Source organism: Fulmarus glacialis, unplaced genomic scaffold (genome assembly GCF_000690835.1).
Source record: "Fulmarus glacialis isolate BGI_N327 unplaced genomic scaffold, ASM69083v1 scaffold43658, whole genome shotgun sequence".
Taxonomy (NCBI): domain Eukaryota; kingdom Metazoa; phylum Chordata; class Aves; order Procellariiformes; family Procellariidae; genus Fulmarus; species Fulmarus glacialis.
Genome location: NW_009230949.1, coordinates 6,436 through 24,395, shown reverse-complemented (window position 1 = coordinate 24,395; position 17,960 = coordinate 6,436). Strand labels below are relative to the sequence as shown.

Genomic DNA, 17,960 nt, shown 5'->3' with positions numbered 1-17,960 from the left:
TTTCCAAACTCAATTTAAACAGGATGCTTTTCCACTCTCCATTTCATAAGTTTTGTTACAACTTTCTTCAGAGCAATGACGAACAAATCCATTACTCGTACAATTTGTTTTATGACACTGTGGGCACTACATTCTTGGTACTATTACTACTGCACTTACAAGAAGAGTTATGCATGGGCTTAAATATGCATGTTTGTAGCCTCTTGTTTGGAGAGTGAAAATATGACCTCTATGCTCCTTACTTAGCCATTTTCCCATTTCATTACTGCAAAGTTAGTTTGATGGTCTACAATCTAGTATCTGCAGTACCTATGGTACTGCAATATTTCAGTACCTAATGCATGTGAAGTATGACAGCATGCTGTTTCACCATGACAGAAGGTTAATGGATGATAACGTCATTCTGCTGACGTTTACAAATGACCTTGAAAGAAAAGTATATGCTGTTTTGCTCAATAGTGCTAAGATGACAGATATACTTTTGCTACTGTAGCAGCCTGTGTTATAATTGTCAGGCAGCATATATTCCAGAGGGGTTTGCATCTGTCTCTAAATGTGTACAGCAACTTTCTAAAGGCCCATTACTTTCTTAGTAAGCCAAGATGACTCAAACAACAACCCAACACCAGTATGGGCACCAAACTGTCAACTTCATTAAATTTCTAGCTTCTCTATAGAAACAGTTGCAAAAACAAACATTGGATGCTGGATATGACTATATGGGATAGACTTCGCCTCCTTTCCTTTACCCTCTAACAGACCTATCAGAATGAAGAATCATAGAATCATAGAATCATTAAGGTTGGAAAAGACCTCTAAGATCATCAAGTCCAACCGTTAACCCAACACCACCATGCCCACTAAACCATGTCCCTAAGCGCCTCATCTACACGTCTTTTAAATACTTCCAGGGACGGTGACTCCACCACTTCCCTGGGCAGCCTGTTCCAAGGCCTGACCACTCTTTCAGTAAAGAAGTTTTTCCTAATGTCCAGTCTAAACCGAGGACTCTCTTAATTTTCTTGCTTACCCTGTGCTGGTCTATCAGTGTACGCAAGGCCTCTTCATCATCTGGAAGGACCCCATGGAAACGAAGAGCCTGCTCCGCCTCTGCCAGCCACTCCAAAAGGACATGGACAACAGAGTGGAATTCTTCTGCCTATTAAAATACAAGAAGTCACAGTCACTCATGAGGTGATCTGACAGACACACTGCAGCTTACACAAAGAGATTGAGCCCACATTTGGAGTCATTAATCACACAGCTGTACTGGCACATTAACTTTCGATTAAAAAGTCAATGATATACAGTACTACATTTTCATAACTGTAAAAATATCTCATGCTTCCCAAAAAATATAGGAAGTCTAAAAGCCTGTTCATGCTTTTAGCCATCTGATTTATAGTGTATTTGCAGCTCAGTTGAGAATGTCATGCCTTTACGCTGACAAATTACATGGGAGGTGCTTTCGTGGACCAGCTGGAGCGATGAGAACTGTATTTTCTGCATAGCCTAAATCACCGCTTAAGCAAAATTAATTGACAGCCCGTTGCTGACTGACCCTTTTATGTCTGGAGAAAACAAGAAAGTTCCACCTTTGGGCACAGCCATATTCAGACACAACTAATGTTTGAGGTAGGCTCAGGATTGAGCCTGCTGCAAGACCGGAGAGCTGGACGAACACAATATGCTGGGAAAAGCAGGACAGGAATTTTGTACATAGTGGATATATTACTATTGCAGGATCCCCATCCTAGCGTCAACCCAAACTAGTATATCTTCACAGAGCTGTACATCCATATTATCTCAGGTTTGGAAACAATACAGATGGACCTATTTTTTGGGGATCTGTACCAGCCAATACTGACATACATACACTGTTCTAACTCCTGAGTGCACTCAGCTCAACTCCATTTTTTCTGCAATGTACTTCACTGTGCACTGTAATTGTGCCAACGTAAACAAGTTTTCAGTACCCAAATTTATTTCTTTCCAATAAGGCACGACGGGCATAAATACGATTGCAATCTCCAGCTTCCTGTGAAGGGGGCATAGTTCTTGATCACCCTTCACGCTTGACTGTAACTTCAGTGATTTCCTTAGATGGTAAGGTCTTTGAAACATTTGCTTTGCATTTGTGGTATAGACTAATAATAACAGCAATAATAAATGCGAGGAGGCATTATTTATGTGCTGTGGTAAAGGGATGGAGACAAGGTAAGCAATGCATGAGCAAGAAAATTAGTATTTTCAAATGAAATTAAATGAAATTGAATGACATGAAGCGAAAATGAAATTATATTGTTGGCAACTAGACTGTAAGAAATTTTCTCTGCTTCTCATAAAGTACACGTAGCACAATTAGTAGTCCTCTACCTGCCGAAGAGCCTGTTCCAGTCGTGTTTGCTTGGATACTGACAGGGCACAAACTATCTCCCAGCGAGTGCTTAGCTCCTGCATTTGGACTTTGACCCAGGAAGAGTCATCACGACTGCCTTCTATCAGCTCTCTGGCAGAGCGCTTCAGAGCCTGGACACTGCTTGTTCTTTTTCCCAGCTCCTTCTGGAAAACCTAGGCACCACCAAATACATTTGATATGTTTAATTCATTAAGGCATAATTATGTAAAGAGAAACGAAAAAACTACTGGTTATAAGAAATCGAAACATGGATTTAGTTCAATCAAGAGTAACTCCATCAAAGTGACTCAAAATGCATGGGTTCTGCTCATTAGATTCCATATGAAGATATCTACTCCCTACCCTAGCCTAATAAAACTGGAATATGGTAGGAAAATGTCAGGCTGATCCTGAGAACCCATCCTGATGCAATGCATGGGAAATCTAGCCTCCTTACCACGCTGGCTTTACACTCTTTACCAAAGCAATTGATTTGACACACCAGATTGATGCGCAAGATTGTCGCAGCAGGAAAACATCAGATAAAATGCTAACAATCAAGGAGAAGGTTTAAAATCATAAAAATGGAACTAAAACCCCATCTGGGGGTCTGACTATCATGCTGTAGATCTCACCACATATTCATATATTTATGTGAGAGTATGTTCACATTTGCAGATGGAACAAGCTCCAGTTACATAAAGGAAGCTCTTAAAAGAAGATATGACAATTACAGTACACCATACCACTGACTATGACTTAGTTGTGATATACAATGGGACTTCAGAAGCAATTGCAGCATATTTCAGGCTAATTTTTATAGACAACCCATGTTTCCAAATACTTTTTTTCACAAGCGACAAAATCTCTTCCTTGCTGAACAGGCTTTGGATACTGGAAGTCACTGGTAGATCAACAGAGGGACCTTCACCTCATAATCCTCCCAAGCTCCAGAGCTCTGACTTTGCAATACCAGTAACTTCAAGAGCTGTTTCTTCCGACATACTGATCTGCAAAACTGGGATGCAGAGGCACAGTCCTACATCTCCTACTTGCTTCCATCTCCAAAAACACTTCAGTAACAAAATACTGCAGCTTGCCAATGTAGGCTTCCTGGGCCATAGTCTAGTTGTATACTCCCATGCATAACCGAAGCATTGCAACTACTTTTCTCCATGAATATACAGCAGTCCTGCAGGTTTGAAAGGCTGCTGTAGTCATGATGAGTGCACTGGACATTTGGTTAACATATGTACTAAATAAAAAGCCCTGTCTCCCCCAAAGATTTCCAGTAAAACAATTCTTGCCACCTCTTGCCGACACACACAAATTCATAAATGCACACTTGTGATTTTTGACATAATATTCATAAATACACAGGATAGCAGCATTAAACAGAGTATCTCAATGCTAACTGGTGTCAAGGAGTTGCTAACAGTTGTTTTCTTCCACATATGTTTTATAGTATTTTCCATTGCTGATGACATGTTTGTGTTATAAAATTATTCCATGTTTCTAAAAATTACAGAACAGCCAAATAAAAATAGCATTAAAATGCTACACTTACAAACAGTCTAGTAATTAAAAAAGAATATTTTTGGAATTACCTTGTGATTGTCGATCAGGTTCATCACTAAATCAATGTCTCCATGTACTGGCTGATCTTCCGCTAGCTGAGGTTCAATTTTGTATAACCAGTCAATGAGAGCTTGCAGAGCATCAGTAAATTGTCCTGAAAATAACAGGGCTTCCTCCAGTTTATTTTGTCTGGGGGAGGGGGGGAAGAAAAAAATGAGCGCGCACACACACACACAAAATAATCATTCATACACTTTAAGAAAACATTTTCAGCATAAAACGATAACAACAAAGAGCTCTAAATCAGTGTTTCCCTTTTTAAGCAGTGGGACCATCCCCCCTCACGCTCCAGTCCTCTTCCATATCATCAGGAAAGTATGCATTTCTAGTATTTTACTGCTTTGGCACTCTTAATTATCAAACAAGCTAGCCACTCTGGTTTTACTTCTACACAACAGAAGCCAAAAGAATTCTCCTAAGCCTTTTTCTTATCTGCTGAATAATTAGATTGGTTCTCATTTACCTTTCCACTGATTTTCCACAAATTGTATCCCACTTATCCCTTAGTTCACTCAGCATATCATCAAGTTTCAAATTGTCATCAGCCAAGGTGGTTTTCTCTTTCAAGGAACGTCCACTCCTATTTGTGGTATCATACACAGAATGTTTGGCACCAAGAGATTTCTGGAATTCCTACATATATGGAATAAAAAGAAAACACCCATATAGCATTAACTGCTTACAGGCCACAGTTAATTAATCTTTGATATATTATTTGCAATGGAAATTGTAAATGTTGCTGCAAGAAAATTTTAAACTTACTGCAAAATTTCTAGTCTGCTAGTGCACCTGAAATTATATGGGGCTTGACACTAGCAGAGTCCCTGCCTTTTGTCCCTCTCTGGGAATGTAGCTCTACGCCTACCGGAACAATTTTGGGGAAATCCCTCCTCCAGTGAGAGCAATGATTCCCGTACTACCATAATATTTCTGAATTTCAGCAAGCGGCTGCCTGGTAGTCAAAAGAATGTGAAAGAACTGCTACTTTGCGAGCCATGAACCGAGCAGTCTTCACACTACATTTTTACCTACTAAGATTTCAAGCCAGTGTAGAGGACACCAAGGGCTATAAAGGTCATTCTGTTTTAGCTCAGCATGGTCAAGCTGGGAAACCTCCAGCCACAAGCATTTAACCCTCCTAACCCTGTAACTGGGAAGAATTGTAAGCCAAAAGTATACAGATCCAGGCACAAAAAGCAGCCAGGTGACATCCCAGTAACTCATTTTGCGCTGGAAGCCATGATGACAAGCAGGTTTCTGTGATCCAGGGACTTGGGAAGATGACAGTGTCACAGCAGTTGCATCTGCCTGCCTGCTCTGACAGCTCCTTCTGCCCAGAGCCTCTGGAAGCTTTTCACAGGCACAAAGGAGCACACAGAAACACAGCTCATCTGATACCGCAGAGGAGTTAACCGACTGACAGAGTAAATAATTAAATAAAGAAATATTGCCAAAAGACAGAACCAGCGCTACACAGCAGCTTTTAAATCGTAGCAACGTTTAAAGTGTTTTATTTCACACCTTCATGGACTGCTAGCAGGAAATCAGTTTAAAAAAAAATAAAAATCACAAGTTTGCTTTAGGAAACTCATATATACAGAATCAAATATTCTTTTTTTTTTTGTCACAAAAAATACTAGGCCAAAAGAGCTTTTGCTTAGTGTTTGCTGAAACAGATTTTCATCTGGTTTTCAGAGCAACGTTCACTATCATCACATCCAGCAAGGAAATGATTACCACTTACAATTTACAGTAATTCCTCAGGGCATGTAAAGATTGCAAGGATTCCTCATGGTCACTGCTGGCACGTGTGTGCCTGCTCACCTCCCACTGGCAAGCTGTTCCCAGCTGGCCTGCACCAACCTGTGCCATGGCAGTTCACAACTCTTCCACCAACTTTCCCTTGTGTCCACATACTCATCTGCTCTTTTTAGATGTGAATGTGTGTCAGGGAAAGCTCAAGTGGAATGAAGGTGTCTTAAGTAGGGGGTAGATATTGGATTATGCCATGTGGACAGTATGACAACTTTACCTAGGGTGATTCAAGGTTCTTTTTTTAAAACTTGCTCAGTATTTTGCACTATACTGTCCTTACTTTAGGGTTATTTCAGGATCCAGAGGGAACTGAGGATCAAAATTTATCAGGAAAAAAAAAAAGAAAGGCAGCATTTGTTTTGTAATTCAGTATTTCCTTACTGTACTTTCATTTTCCTCATATAAAACAACAAGGAAACACACTTTAAGAAGGATTACAAACACCATTGTCAAGCTAGAACTACAATAAAAATAAAAATAATTTTCAAAATGAAAACAACCAGTTTTTTATAAAAGTTCCTTCAATACAAATAATATGTTTGTGCTCCTTTTATTTGATGGGGTTTATTAACTACTTAACACTACGTGCACAGTATTACTTGATTTGCACAAGGAAACACAATGAAATTGCTGCCAGAGAAGGATCATACAGGAAAAACAGATTTAAAGGTGAACAAAGGGTTGCAGTCAATTCGTTCTTTGAGAGACTACACACACTACACCGTATCTACTTTCATTTGATTTCACAGGGTGTAACTGAGAGTAGATTTTGATTTAAGCTGCCAGGAGCAGACAGGTAAGATGAACGAAATCTCAATAATTAACTATCTACCTTCCTTCTAAGGAAGATGGGAACATATAGATAAAATTAGCCAGGTTCATATAAATGTACTGTAAGGAACATTCAGCTTTAGCACAGGAATGGACTGGGTGACCTAGTAAGGGTTTTTCCATTCCTGACTTCTAAAAATGAGAAAAAATTGCTGATAAACAGACCATGAATAACCCCCAAAAGTCCCTGGCAAAACACTAGATATGAGCGAGAGAGAAAACATATTATCTTGGCTTTTCTCTTTCAGGGCGTTTTTTGTTTTTTTGGTTTTTTTTTTTTTTTTTTTTGGCAGTAACAACTGGCAAAGAGCAAGTCCAAATTATTGCTTACAGCACACACAGAGCACACATTCAGTTCAGATAGCAAAATCATTAACTAAATGGAGCAAGGAAACCTTCAAGGCTGGACAGAAAAGACAAAGACAGACACAGGGGGTACATGTGGGAGTGGAAGGAAAAGACTCAAAATACAAGGAAGGACATTGCAGTATTGGGAGGCTTGACAGCTCATTAAAAAACAATCGAGTTGATTTCTTGGGGGGGTTGTTTGAAGTTTAAAGTCACAAAGTTCACAGAACTCCCTCTCTCATACACATTCATCTTTTTCCTCCAAATCACCAGTTTCAGTCCTAATGTCCCTGTGCCACATTCCATCCCATTCCTTAATGAGAAATGAGATTCAAGCAACTCAAGTAGCTATTCTCTGCAGGCATTTTATACGAAAAGAAGCTGGAGAAAAGATATCACTGAGAGAAGCAATGAATCTGCCAATCCATGTGAGGAAGCTTGGGCTCATAAAATGAATTGCTGCAGGTATAAAGAACAAATGGGATTATCAAGTTTAACATTTCAGAAGAGGGGAGGAGAATAAAGGTAGAGAGGCAAACCTCGGGACCTGAAAGGACCTCAAAGCAAAGTCACAATACGTTGACTGTACTCATGAGGAGTTTGAACTTTATATAAAGAAAAGAGAGGAGTGGAAGGCTTGAAAGATTCATAGAGTCAGAGAAGACAAGAAAGACTATCTTAACAGAAAGATTTTTTTCCCCCCTAAATTCCCATCGCTGACTTCAAATTCTGGCAACTGCAGCAATCCCAGAACAAAGTGAAATTGCAGAGTTAGCATAACAGAATGTTAATGTAGGTTTTATCTAAAAGTTTTAACAGCAAACATAGGTAAAACTATTTTTGCTTGACCAACAGCCAACTTTCCCATATTAAAGGAGAATATTTTCCTGGTTGATAAACAATACTTAAATCATCATGTAAACTGAGAGATCATTAAAATACAAAGCAGACTGATGCAGTAACTGATCATTAATATACATGGCAAAACTTGTCGGAGGTAAAAGCAATCATCAGAAGCTACATTGAGAGGGGAAAAATTAGACATGCAAACCCTTGGGGATATTGTGCAGAATGAAAAAATAGGAGTAAATGGAGAACAGTAAGACTGACATGAAAAGTCAATGTATGCCAAAATGTAGAAAAATGAATGATCTTTCAACACTGTCTCTGATGAAACTGCTCCAAGATAAATCTTGAGACACAGTCTGTCTCTGAAGATTCTACCACTCACCCACTTGATCCTCAGTAACACATTATTCTAGGCTCTTTACAAAAGTAAAAATGAAGTAAAGACTTCTTCCATCCATCCTTTTGCTCTGTGTCTGATGGAACTACAGAGCTTTTACATTATCATTATTTGTTTGAAAAGCCAGGTCAATCAGAGAGATATTTACATTTTCACCTAAAGTAGCTGGGTTTGTGGAAGGCTGGTCCTGGAATTTTGAATCCCATGAAGAGAAACAACCTTTGCTACTAATGGTGTCACTGTACTTTCTAGAGGATTTAACTAGTATTTCCACTTGACATAAGAAGCAACTGCCAATCAAAATACAAGATTATTTTTCAGTTTTGAAGTGGTTCTGTAGTATTAAAAGGAAAATCCCAACGCAAATAACTGGATGGTAAAATTGTGGTTTAAGGACTGAAAAAAGCCTGTAATAAAACCTCTTCAGAGATTCCTATTCTGAGATAGTATTAGTTTGTTTCTTAAAGTTTCCATGGCGCTGTATTATTATGTCTTTCCTCTTCATAGTTAACTACTCCCCCCCAGATCAGGTACTGTGAAAAGTTTTTTTTTTTACACTCCCCACCTGTAACACACCACCATTTAATTTGATACTAATAAGCACTCCATTGTAGTGAGGCCACAAATCTACTTCCTTTGCAGCCTCAGTACGAGGCTGATAGACTTACCTACATCTCACTGGGCACTTTGCACTTCATTACCTATGACTCACCTTATGCTGTGCAAGCTGCATCTTTATTTTGTCAGGGTCATTTGCAATTTCAAGGTCTGAGTCCAAAGATTTTTCTGACTCTTCTAGCCATTCCATAAGTTTGTGCCAGGCTTCATGGAACTGCAGGAAAGTGAGATTTGCATGGATTTTAAAATTCACTGGTTTATAAAATAGTCCGAAAACATTAAACCCCAACCAATTCTCTACAGGTCAAACAAGTACTCTGCAGACTTCAGAAAGATTTGGTGTGCTTTTTCTCCCTGGTCTCTCAAACAGGGACTAGCTCAACCATGTGCCCACTGGACTTAGCCTCCCTTCTCCCAGGTGAATTAGCTGTCTTTTATGTACCTGATCTGCACACATAGTACGCATCTTTCAAAGACATATCGGTAACTTCTGTCGATGTGTTGGTCATTTAGATTCCTACATTTTTAATAATGAATAGTAAATACAGCAAGAATGGGGCTTAGCTATTGCCTATATGGGACAACAGCAGTAAATCACTGGGGAAAAATCCCGTCTGGATGACTGCCCAAGATTTTCCTTGGGACGCTCATAAATGCTCTCATTATATCAAACGCTATCTTGACAGGCAAGGAACAGATCCTTGATCTTCCTTCCTGTTCCAACAAAAAGAGTGCTTCAGGGAAGGAAGCAGGGAAAGACCAAAGATTCAACCAGCTTTCACAAAGCAGCATCCCTTTGGGATTCGATTTTTCTATGCTGGTCGTTTCTCTCTCTGCATCTCTTGAAAATTCTTCTTGTCTGGGCTGCCTACACATGAAAGCACAAGGAACTAGTTCAGAAACCTCTCAAGGTTCCTGGACCCTGTTGTTCAGGGCTGTGGATCAGGTCTTGACACCAGTACCCTTCAGTACTCCTTCCCTGCTCTGCATAGATAGTTGTTATCCTAAAGTAATAACTTATTGTATTCAGCTCTGTAAATGGATATAGAGATGAAATCCATCTCATTGCAGAACTGCTGTGTGTGTGAATGCTGGAAAATAAATTACATTTGATTGGCTTATGCGCTAATTTATTGCTCAGAGAAGTTCTTACTCTATGAGCTGAGTGGCAGTAGCAGTAAACATGGGAACGTGGTTTGGCTGTGAACATGACCAAATCTTGAATGGTCATGTTCACTTGAACAAAAAGAAGCTAGAAATTCCTATTGATGTTTAAACAGATTACATTCCTCTCACCCATTTTGCATCTTATCACCTATGTTCCTCAGTGAGGGGAACATGAATCTAAGGAAAAAAACATGAACGTTCCCTGGTGAAGAAAACTGTGTAAAAAAAAAACTCTCCAGGTTTTTAAGGAAACAAATGCAGATATCTCACCACACAGAAGATATTGGTCTAGTAACTAACATAAGGGATTGAGGAAGTGATGAGTATTAATCAGGGCACAACGTAAACCCAAGAAGAAAATACTAAGGAATACTCCCACCAATTAGTGAAAGGGGTTCATCACATTCTTTAAAATACAAGAGGTTGATTGTGAAACTTCTTTTTGAGGACAGATGGCACTAATACACATCTGGAAGCCATACTGTAACTTTCTTCTTTCAGACTATCCTGTATTGCAGACAGAAGTCACTGCTTGGGTTGAAAATGACGCTTTCACCTCCCAAATGAAGTGCTCTATGATTGAATCACAGCAATTGCTCCACTAACTCAACAGTGTCTGTTACACTAAACCCAGACTTACTTGAAAGTGCTTTAAAGCACCATATTCTTCAAGAGTCTGGATGTAATTACAGCTAAGTTCAAAGAGTTGTACAACAGCTGTTGTCCGATTACCTGTTTGGCTCTTTTCCTTGCATCATCCAAAGCTCTTCCCCTTTCAACTAAGCGTTGAACTACTTTTTCCCATCGACTCTGTACACTAATCAGCAGATTCTTAATAAGGACAACATCCTGTTTCTGGCTGAAGTATTTCAAATGGGTTCCAGTTTTGTCCAGCTCTATGATCTGATCTCGATGAGAATTCACTTCTGTGGCAAAAACCTTGGAAAGAAGGGAGAAAATTACTGAGTACTGTGTTGCTCAAGCACTGGGTAAACACTGAAAAAAACCAGTCTGATAAAAAATTATGTAGCGAGAAAGACAATAAAATATAATTTTAAAACAAATTAAATGTTTCTCCGAGTGCCAGCGTTACAGGGTTCATTTGGACATTGTTAAAGTATCTTCACAGAGTGGGAGAAAAACATTACACATCTGTTTCTTTACATACCTTGTGTTCATCAATTTGAAACAAGACCGTGTCCAAGATAAGACTTGGCCGAGAAGCTGCAGTTAGAGTTTGCTCAGCCTGAGTAAGCCAATTGATGAAATCTTGAAGTGAGTTGTGGAACTCCATTGCTAAATTGAGGGCTTCTTCCAGTTTGGTCTGTAAAGATACGTCATACTTTAATAGCAGTTGATATTGTGCAGGGGCTTCAGCCAAGTAAACCATTTCAGTTCAGCATTTTGGAGTAAACCATTTTAGTTCAGCATTTAAAAAGATTTTTCCAACTCAAAGTTTCTGAGTTTTAAAATAACAGCCTACATTTGAGCATATTAAAGGAGATGGATAGAAGAGTAACAGTAAAATTATGTATGATAGATGAGTAGAAAATACAGCACCTAGTATCAAGATACAATTTTCCACATTAGAAGATTACATCTTCTACTACTTAATCCTAATGGGACATATGGATTGATCAATTTCAATACAAAACCAGTAGAATCTCAGAAATCCAAGGTGGCAGTGCATTTGGAAGAGCATCAAAGAGGTCATCTAATTTATTCTCTTGCACTAAACAAAGAACAAGTTTGCCTAGACCACTTCTTTTTAATAAAGCCCAATTGTCATTTTGGTTGCCCGAACCAAGACTAAATTTGAATACAGAATTTTTGTTTATCATGAGATAGCAGTCAGAGATTTTAAAACAATCGCACTGCTGGCCTAGCTGAGCACTCCAACCTTACAGCTTCCTGCAAGAAGGTGCTCATGTTGGCTATCAATTATTTTGACATTCTTATATTATACAGTTACCTTAATAGACACCAGCATTCTTACTTTAAAATATAACTAAGTTGTGAGTTAAATATTTATGCTTTATACATATCAGGGTCATACAGAGAGTTCCTCTGTTTGTAATTATTGATATTTTTCATTGTTTGATTGAGGTAGAACAAATGGACTATATTCTGTGAAGGAATGAAAGTAAAATAAAATTAATAATAAGAAAACGTATGTTGCATATCAGTGAAATCATTGATCTACATTAGGACAGAAGGTAGTCACTTGAAGTAAGTGGCAGAAGGCCAAGAGTTTGGGAATTTTAAGAAAAATAATGCAAAAAAGCTAGGAAAATTAATGCAGCAATTCTGTACTGAGAAAGAGATAAACTGGAATGATCGAATAATTTTATTCACTCTCTCATGTCTACAATTACTGTAATAAAAACCGGAAAAGCCCTCATCCTACCAAATGAGCATTATCAGTATCAGTTAACGTATTTCTACGGAACAGACTTGTGCCATTCTCACCCATCCTCCCCCGAATTATGGATAATCAACTTCTTGAATCCCATTTTTCCCAGTACTTTGTAAACATACCAATGAATTCTGCATAACTGTCTCTACAATTGATTGTAAATCTAAAAGATCAAGCAAGTATGCATGCATAAAAGCACTGAACATTAACATCCTTAAATACATGATTTACACTTCTATTTTTATGTAAAAACACATACTTTTCTTTCACTGAGCTTTGTTTGTACTGATTCCCATTTTTCTTTTAAGTTATTTATGTCCTGCTCGACATTTGTTTCAGCAGATTCCGGGCATCTTGCAAGCATCTGCTGGCCTTTCTGCATTAGACACTTATATGTCTCTTCTTTGGCTTCAAAGGCAGCACAAAGTTCCTAAATAAAGAAAGCACCAAAAAATAAGCCAGGTAGAAATTCAATACTCTTTACAAATGCTAGTGTAATATTTATTCCTCCCCGAACATTTAGTGGGTATGATTAAGACTAATAAAGAAAACAAATGTAATTAATAAAAAAGCCAAATGAGCAAAGAAAGGGCCCGATTCTTCAGGAAATGAGAACTTGTATTGTCTGTCAGATGTTTTCTCTGAGATCCAAAGCTTGGCAAAGAAAGTACTATGCACTTACTGCACAAGATTTGCTACAACTTGGTTGGTTTAAAGTCCATCTATAGCTGAAACACAAAAAGTGTCAGCATTACACAGTGCGCTGAAAGCCCAGACCTATCCAATACACCTTCAAAAGCGGGTGGGACAACTTGGGAGGGCTGCTTTATTGTACATAGTCTCTTTTGTTTTGTCTGTATCTTCCTTCACTGGCTAGGCATGAACACTGAAGACATTTTACACATACAAAGCAAGCTGGAAGAACAATGGTAACAACTGTTTTACCTGCTAACTATTCTAGTAACTATTTTTTTAACCATGTTAAAGATGAGGTGGCAAGAGACTGGGAGCTCCCATGCATCTCTCTGACTCAAAAGGGCATGTTCAATATTTGCAACAGACCATCCAAAATGTACCAACAAAGTTGCTGCAGACTCCCAAATAAGGAACATCTTCCAGGAGATGAACAGTAAACTGCTTGCAAATAGGAGGAAAATAACTTTTTCCTCTGATTCCCAGGACAAGAGCCCAAAGCCAACATTTTCTTTGGGTTAAGAGATACTGTACACAGGTTGTACCTGAACACAGAGGAGGGCAAAGCAGGAAGCAGGTTCAACCATAAGCTAAGATTTTAACAGGACAAAAAGCTTCCTTGCTTTCTTTCTGAGGACTATGAAAAGTGGTGTCACCTAGCCTGCTTCCTCCTATGCTCCCATCCTCCCTACAATATTTCTGGTTTCCATAACTCCCCAGAGCATCTTATTTTACTGCAGCACAAGAACCCCTCAGAAGTAAACATAGGGAGCACAGCACAGGTGAGACATGGCACAGCAGAGGTGGCCCCAAAGACTGGGGCTGGGCTCAGTCTAAGACAGGGGCTCATCACAGTGGTTAATTCTGCAGTACAGTCACACTCAAGAGGGCAGGAGCAATTAAAGTTATTTTAAAGGAGGAACTGAGAAAAACAGTTGTTTTAAGAAAAGAAGAGGGATGAGGGATGTTCTGAGCAGCACTGGGACAGCCAAAGAGGCCTCTTTTTAAGCCCCTTTCATGCTGGTGTCCTGTAATGTCTCTTCATATCTTTTGTTTTCCTGGAGCTGCCTTAGCTGGAAATGCTGCCCAATCTCAACTCCATTTGTGAGCTGATTATGATTGAGGGCTCTTTTATTCATATCTGTAGAAACAGACCTTATACTCAAGAAGATGGTTCATAATATTATTTCCAATGAGAAACAAATCACAATATAGTGCAAAACTTTCTTCTTCCATTACATGTCACAAATTAACATGGTTTGTATCACTTAGGGGCAGGTTTGAATTTGGAACTTATGATAAATAGTACTCAACATGACAAGTGGCCTCAGCATTTCAGTTGGGGGGGGAGGAGGGGGGGGGAAGAGAGAATTTACACATAGCTGCACAGATGCACTGAGGTTTAATTAAACTGAAATCAAGCCCTGTTTTTTAAGGGTTATATACATTAAAGGATAACAAGTCAATGGCTGCAGTTATACCATGGCCTACAACATAGTAACAATCTGTTAAAATGCACACATACAGTTAGAAAATGATTGTACATATACAGTACATATTACTGGTGACACATTCACATTTGTTCCAACTATAATACTACATTCACTTTAAAGATTCTTTAACTAATCAATCTGTAAGTGTAGTAAGTATAGAGAATTTGCATAGTAAAAGAATGTACCAAAGAAAACCCTGAAATTTTCCAGGGGACATTTTTTGGTCTTGACCCGGCTTTAAGTCCAGGATGAAAAAAAGAAAGAGCTCCACTGACCCTCTTAGATGGTCATTATGCCCCACCCTCACGGGGGGAGGGGGGGAGGTTTTTTGCCTTTTTTTTTTTCTTTAAGACAAAAAGAAAAGGATTGGGGGGGTTCAAAACCGCAAGGTTATTTCTGTGTTTTGTCCTAGTTTCCTGTCATAACTGATTTTAAAACTGTAAATTATTTTCCTTCTCAAAAATAGTTACTGGTAAATTTTGGAAGGGAAAAAAGAAGGAAAAAAAGTGCCCCACATTAATGGGCAATGACCTTTAGCATCATTCCAAAATAAAATCTGATTTTTAAAGCTACAACAATGCAGTGTTCTAATGGAAACTGTGTCAGGCATCTTCGAGTTCAAGGACAGTTCAGTAAATATCACTCTTACATCTGAGCCAGGAGGTCAGGAGTTTAGATCACTGGGTTTGGGCTTATATCCTGGCCTAACAGCACAGCATGATTTTACATAAATGAAGCACTATGAAACACTTTCCTTTGAGGTAAGAGATAAATTTTAAGTGTCTTTTTTTAAGCTCTATGGTTCTATGCGGGTGGAGAAATTCATATAATGTTTCTTAAAGAGAAAGGAACGGAAGGAAGGGAATAATTCAGGCATCCTGATCAGTTTGCCATTTCTAATTAAAGCAGAGTCTCTATATGAGCCAGTAGTCCTTATTATCTGTGCTAATGATGACTTTAATGTCAGCTTTGGTTACATAAAGAATAAACGATCGAGTTTCTTAATTCAAGGTCCAATGAATGTGGATCACTTTTAGATTCATCTTCATATTTTAGAAAAAGCATAAATACAGTTATGGGGACAGAAGGCAAAAGAAGAAGAGGAATCACTGAAAAATCTGCAAACACTTTCTGTTTTTCTTTCTCAGAATAAGGATGCAAAAGTTCTTTTATTTCTGTCTCAACACTATTAATGGTTCAACTTTGGGCATCTCCCAAGTGACTACTTTTCTTACATTGAAAATAACAGTGTTGTTTTGAAGGCTATTAAAATTTTTTAAGATACTGTACAGACATTGTGATATATAGAACATGCTCTGTATTTACCATAAACACTCTTGAAAGATCGTTAGTCCTGAAATGCAATTTGCAAAGCATTCTAATACTGATACTTACCATATGGGTATTAAGCTGCTCTCTTGCTGTTTCTGGTAAGCCTCCAACAGGTTTTGATGCCAACAGCTGACGTTCAGTGTCTGTCAGCCATTGCTGCATATCTTCAACTTCACCATGGAAACCTTGGGCCTAAATTATACCACATCATTTTAGAGCTTACTTAAATGTTCTCCGTTCTAATACAAGCTCAGATGCAGAAGTATACTGGCAACAGATTTAATCAGGTATTTATAATAATCAAAGGAAACGAAAGGAAAAAAAAAACAAAGAAAAAAAACAAACCAACCCAAAATTTAAACTAGCTCAATCCAATCTGAATGATAAAAACAAAAACAAAACCCATGGAAATCTTGAAAGGAGAATAAATGAGCAACTGTGAGATCAATGTTTTCCCTAAATAATATACCTATATAGAAATTTCACCCTTTTAAAATATGTAGGCCAAAAGCTGAAGTCTTGATTCAGCACTATAAAAGACAGTGGCCAGCTGTGGAAGATACAGCTGGATTCAAACTTTCTCCAAATTTAGGAGTGTCTGCGTTATGGTTTTGATTTAGGCCAACTTCTAATACATGCATCTATGTATTTCATGTAAAAAGACACTTTTTCTGAGTTATCTCTTTATTTGATCATTTCCTGTTCACCTGGATCAAGGCACTGTCCAGCTGCTGTTTCCTTTGTTCTGTTTTTTCCAACACGTTTTGCCAACGCTGATTCAGAAGTTCCAACTTGCTCCGTAAATTACTTGCTTCTTCAACAGCACTTGATTCAATCAGGTCATTTCCTGCTTTCTTAACTGCTTCCACTGTAGACTGATGAGCTAAAACATCATTTTGTAGCACCTACAATTGTAACATAGTATGTATGACTGGCCATGTTGATAAGTTATTGAATGAAGGCAATTACAGTGACTGAGCTAGTTCTAATCCAGTGACAAGGCAATAGTTTAACATCAGCACAGGTATTAGCAATTAAAGCTAATAACTAAGGTCTCATCAATCAAAAGCACTAACAGACCATTCTCAAAACTGCTGCATTTTATTTTTGTATCTTGGAAAAAATAATATATTCCTTCTGAATACATTTATTTCTTTCTGAAATTATGAAAGGTTTCTGATACTGCTAGTGAAGAATTATTTCTTCACTTTCCTTAATTTACTACATACTTTTCTTTAATAGGATTTTTCTTTCGTTTTGAGGGTAAGGTGTGAAAACAGTGTTATATATAGTAGTGCCAATTGCTGGTGGAGCAGTAGTCTAAGAAGAGAGGAGAGAGAGGGACAAGAACACTATTTGCCTGCTGTGCCATACAACAACCTGACTGCCATGACACCTTTTCATGCATTTCAGGTCTACAACTCGTCAGGCTACCAGGACACTTCAGCTGTGCTAAAAGCTGGGGAATGATTGTAATACCAACATCACAAGACCTCCTCCATCTGGTTGAAAACCTTTTATCACCAACCACAGTAAAACCATAAAATGCAAAAAGTACATTTGGGAAAAGGATGCTGTTTTCAGAAAGATTTTAAAAAAGGGAAAAAAAAAAAAAAAAAGATAATGCTTCAAAATACCAGAAATAAAGAACAGAAAAAAAGAATATGCAAAATGGTTGGGAAGGGAATGGTAAACCCATCTAAGAAATTCAAGTTTACGACTGCTGTCTTCCATGGGGTCTGGTTCAAACTCACCTCCCTCAAAATGCTAGCATATGGAAAAAATACAAAGCTAAATACAAAGGAACTTTTAAATAAACTATACAGAGCACTTGATGAAACAGCAAGTCACAAGTAGCCCTTGTATACAAAATGTGCATCACATTTGCTTTCATTCTTCTAAGCTAAGCACTGGAAGATACTAATTTTATTTTCCTAACAGGGCAAAAAAAAGGGATATTCACAG

The 17,960-nt window shown here is 38.3% G+C and overlaps 1 protein-coding gene across 1 annotated transcript in view; it reads right to left on the bottom strand.

Annotated features, from left to right (window-relative positions):
- Positions 1-1,002: 1,002 nt before the first annotated feature.
- Positions 1,003-17,960, bottom strand: part of LOC104081587 (dystonin-like) — a gene marked incomplete at both ends in the record, with an annotated part of 22,860 nt that continues 5,902 nt past the window's right edge. Inside the window, 10 exons of the mRNA XM_009584395.1 lie at positions 1,003-1,159; positions 2,377-2,571; positions 4,006-4,165; positions 4,500-4,669; positions 8,989-9,108; positions 10,794-11,000; positions 11,230-11,385; positions 12,737-12,907; positions 16,059-16,187; positions 16,703-16,900. Coding sequence (XP_009582690.1) covers positions 1,003-1,159; positions 2,377-2,571; positions 4,006-4,165; positions 4,500-4,669; positions 8,989-9,108; positions 10,794-11,000; positions 11,230-11,385; positions 12,737-12,907; positions 16,059-16,187; positions 16,703-16,900 — 1,663 coding nt within the window. The remainder of the gene's footprint in view (positions 1,160-2,376; positions 2,572-4,005; positions 4,166-4,499; positions 4,670-8,988; positions 9,109-10,793; positions 11,001-11,229; positions 11,386-12,736; positions 12,908-16,058; positions 16,188-16,702; positions 16,901-17,960) is intronic.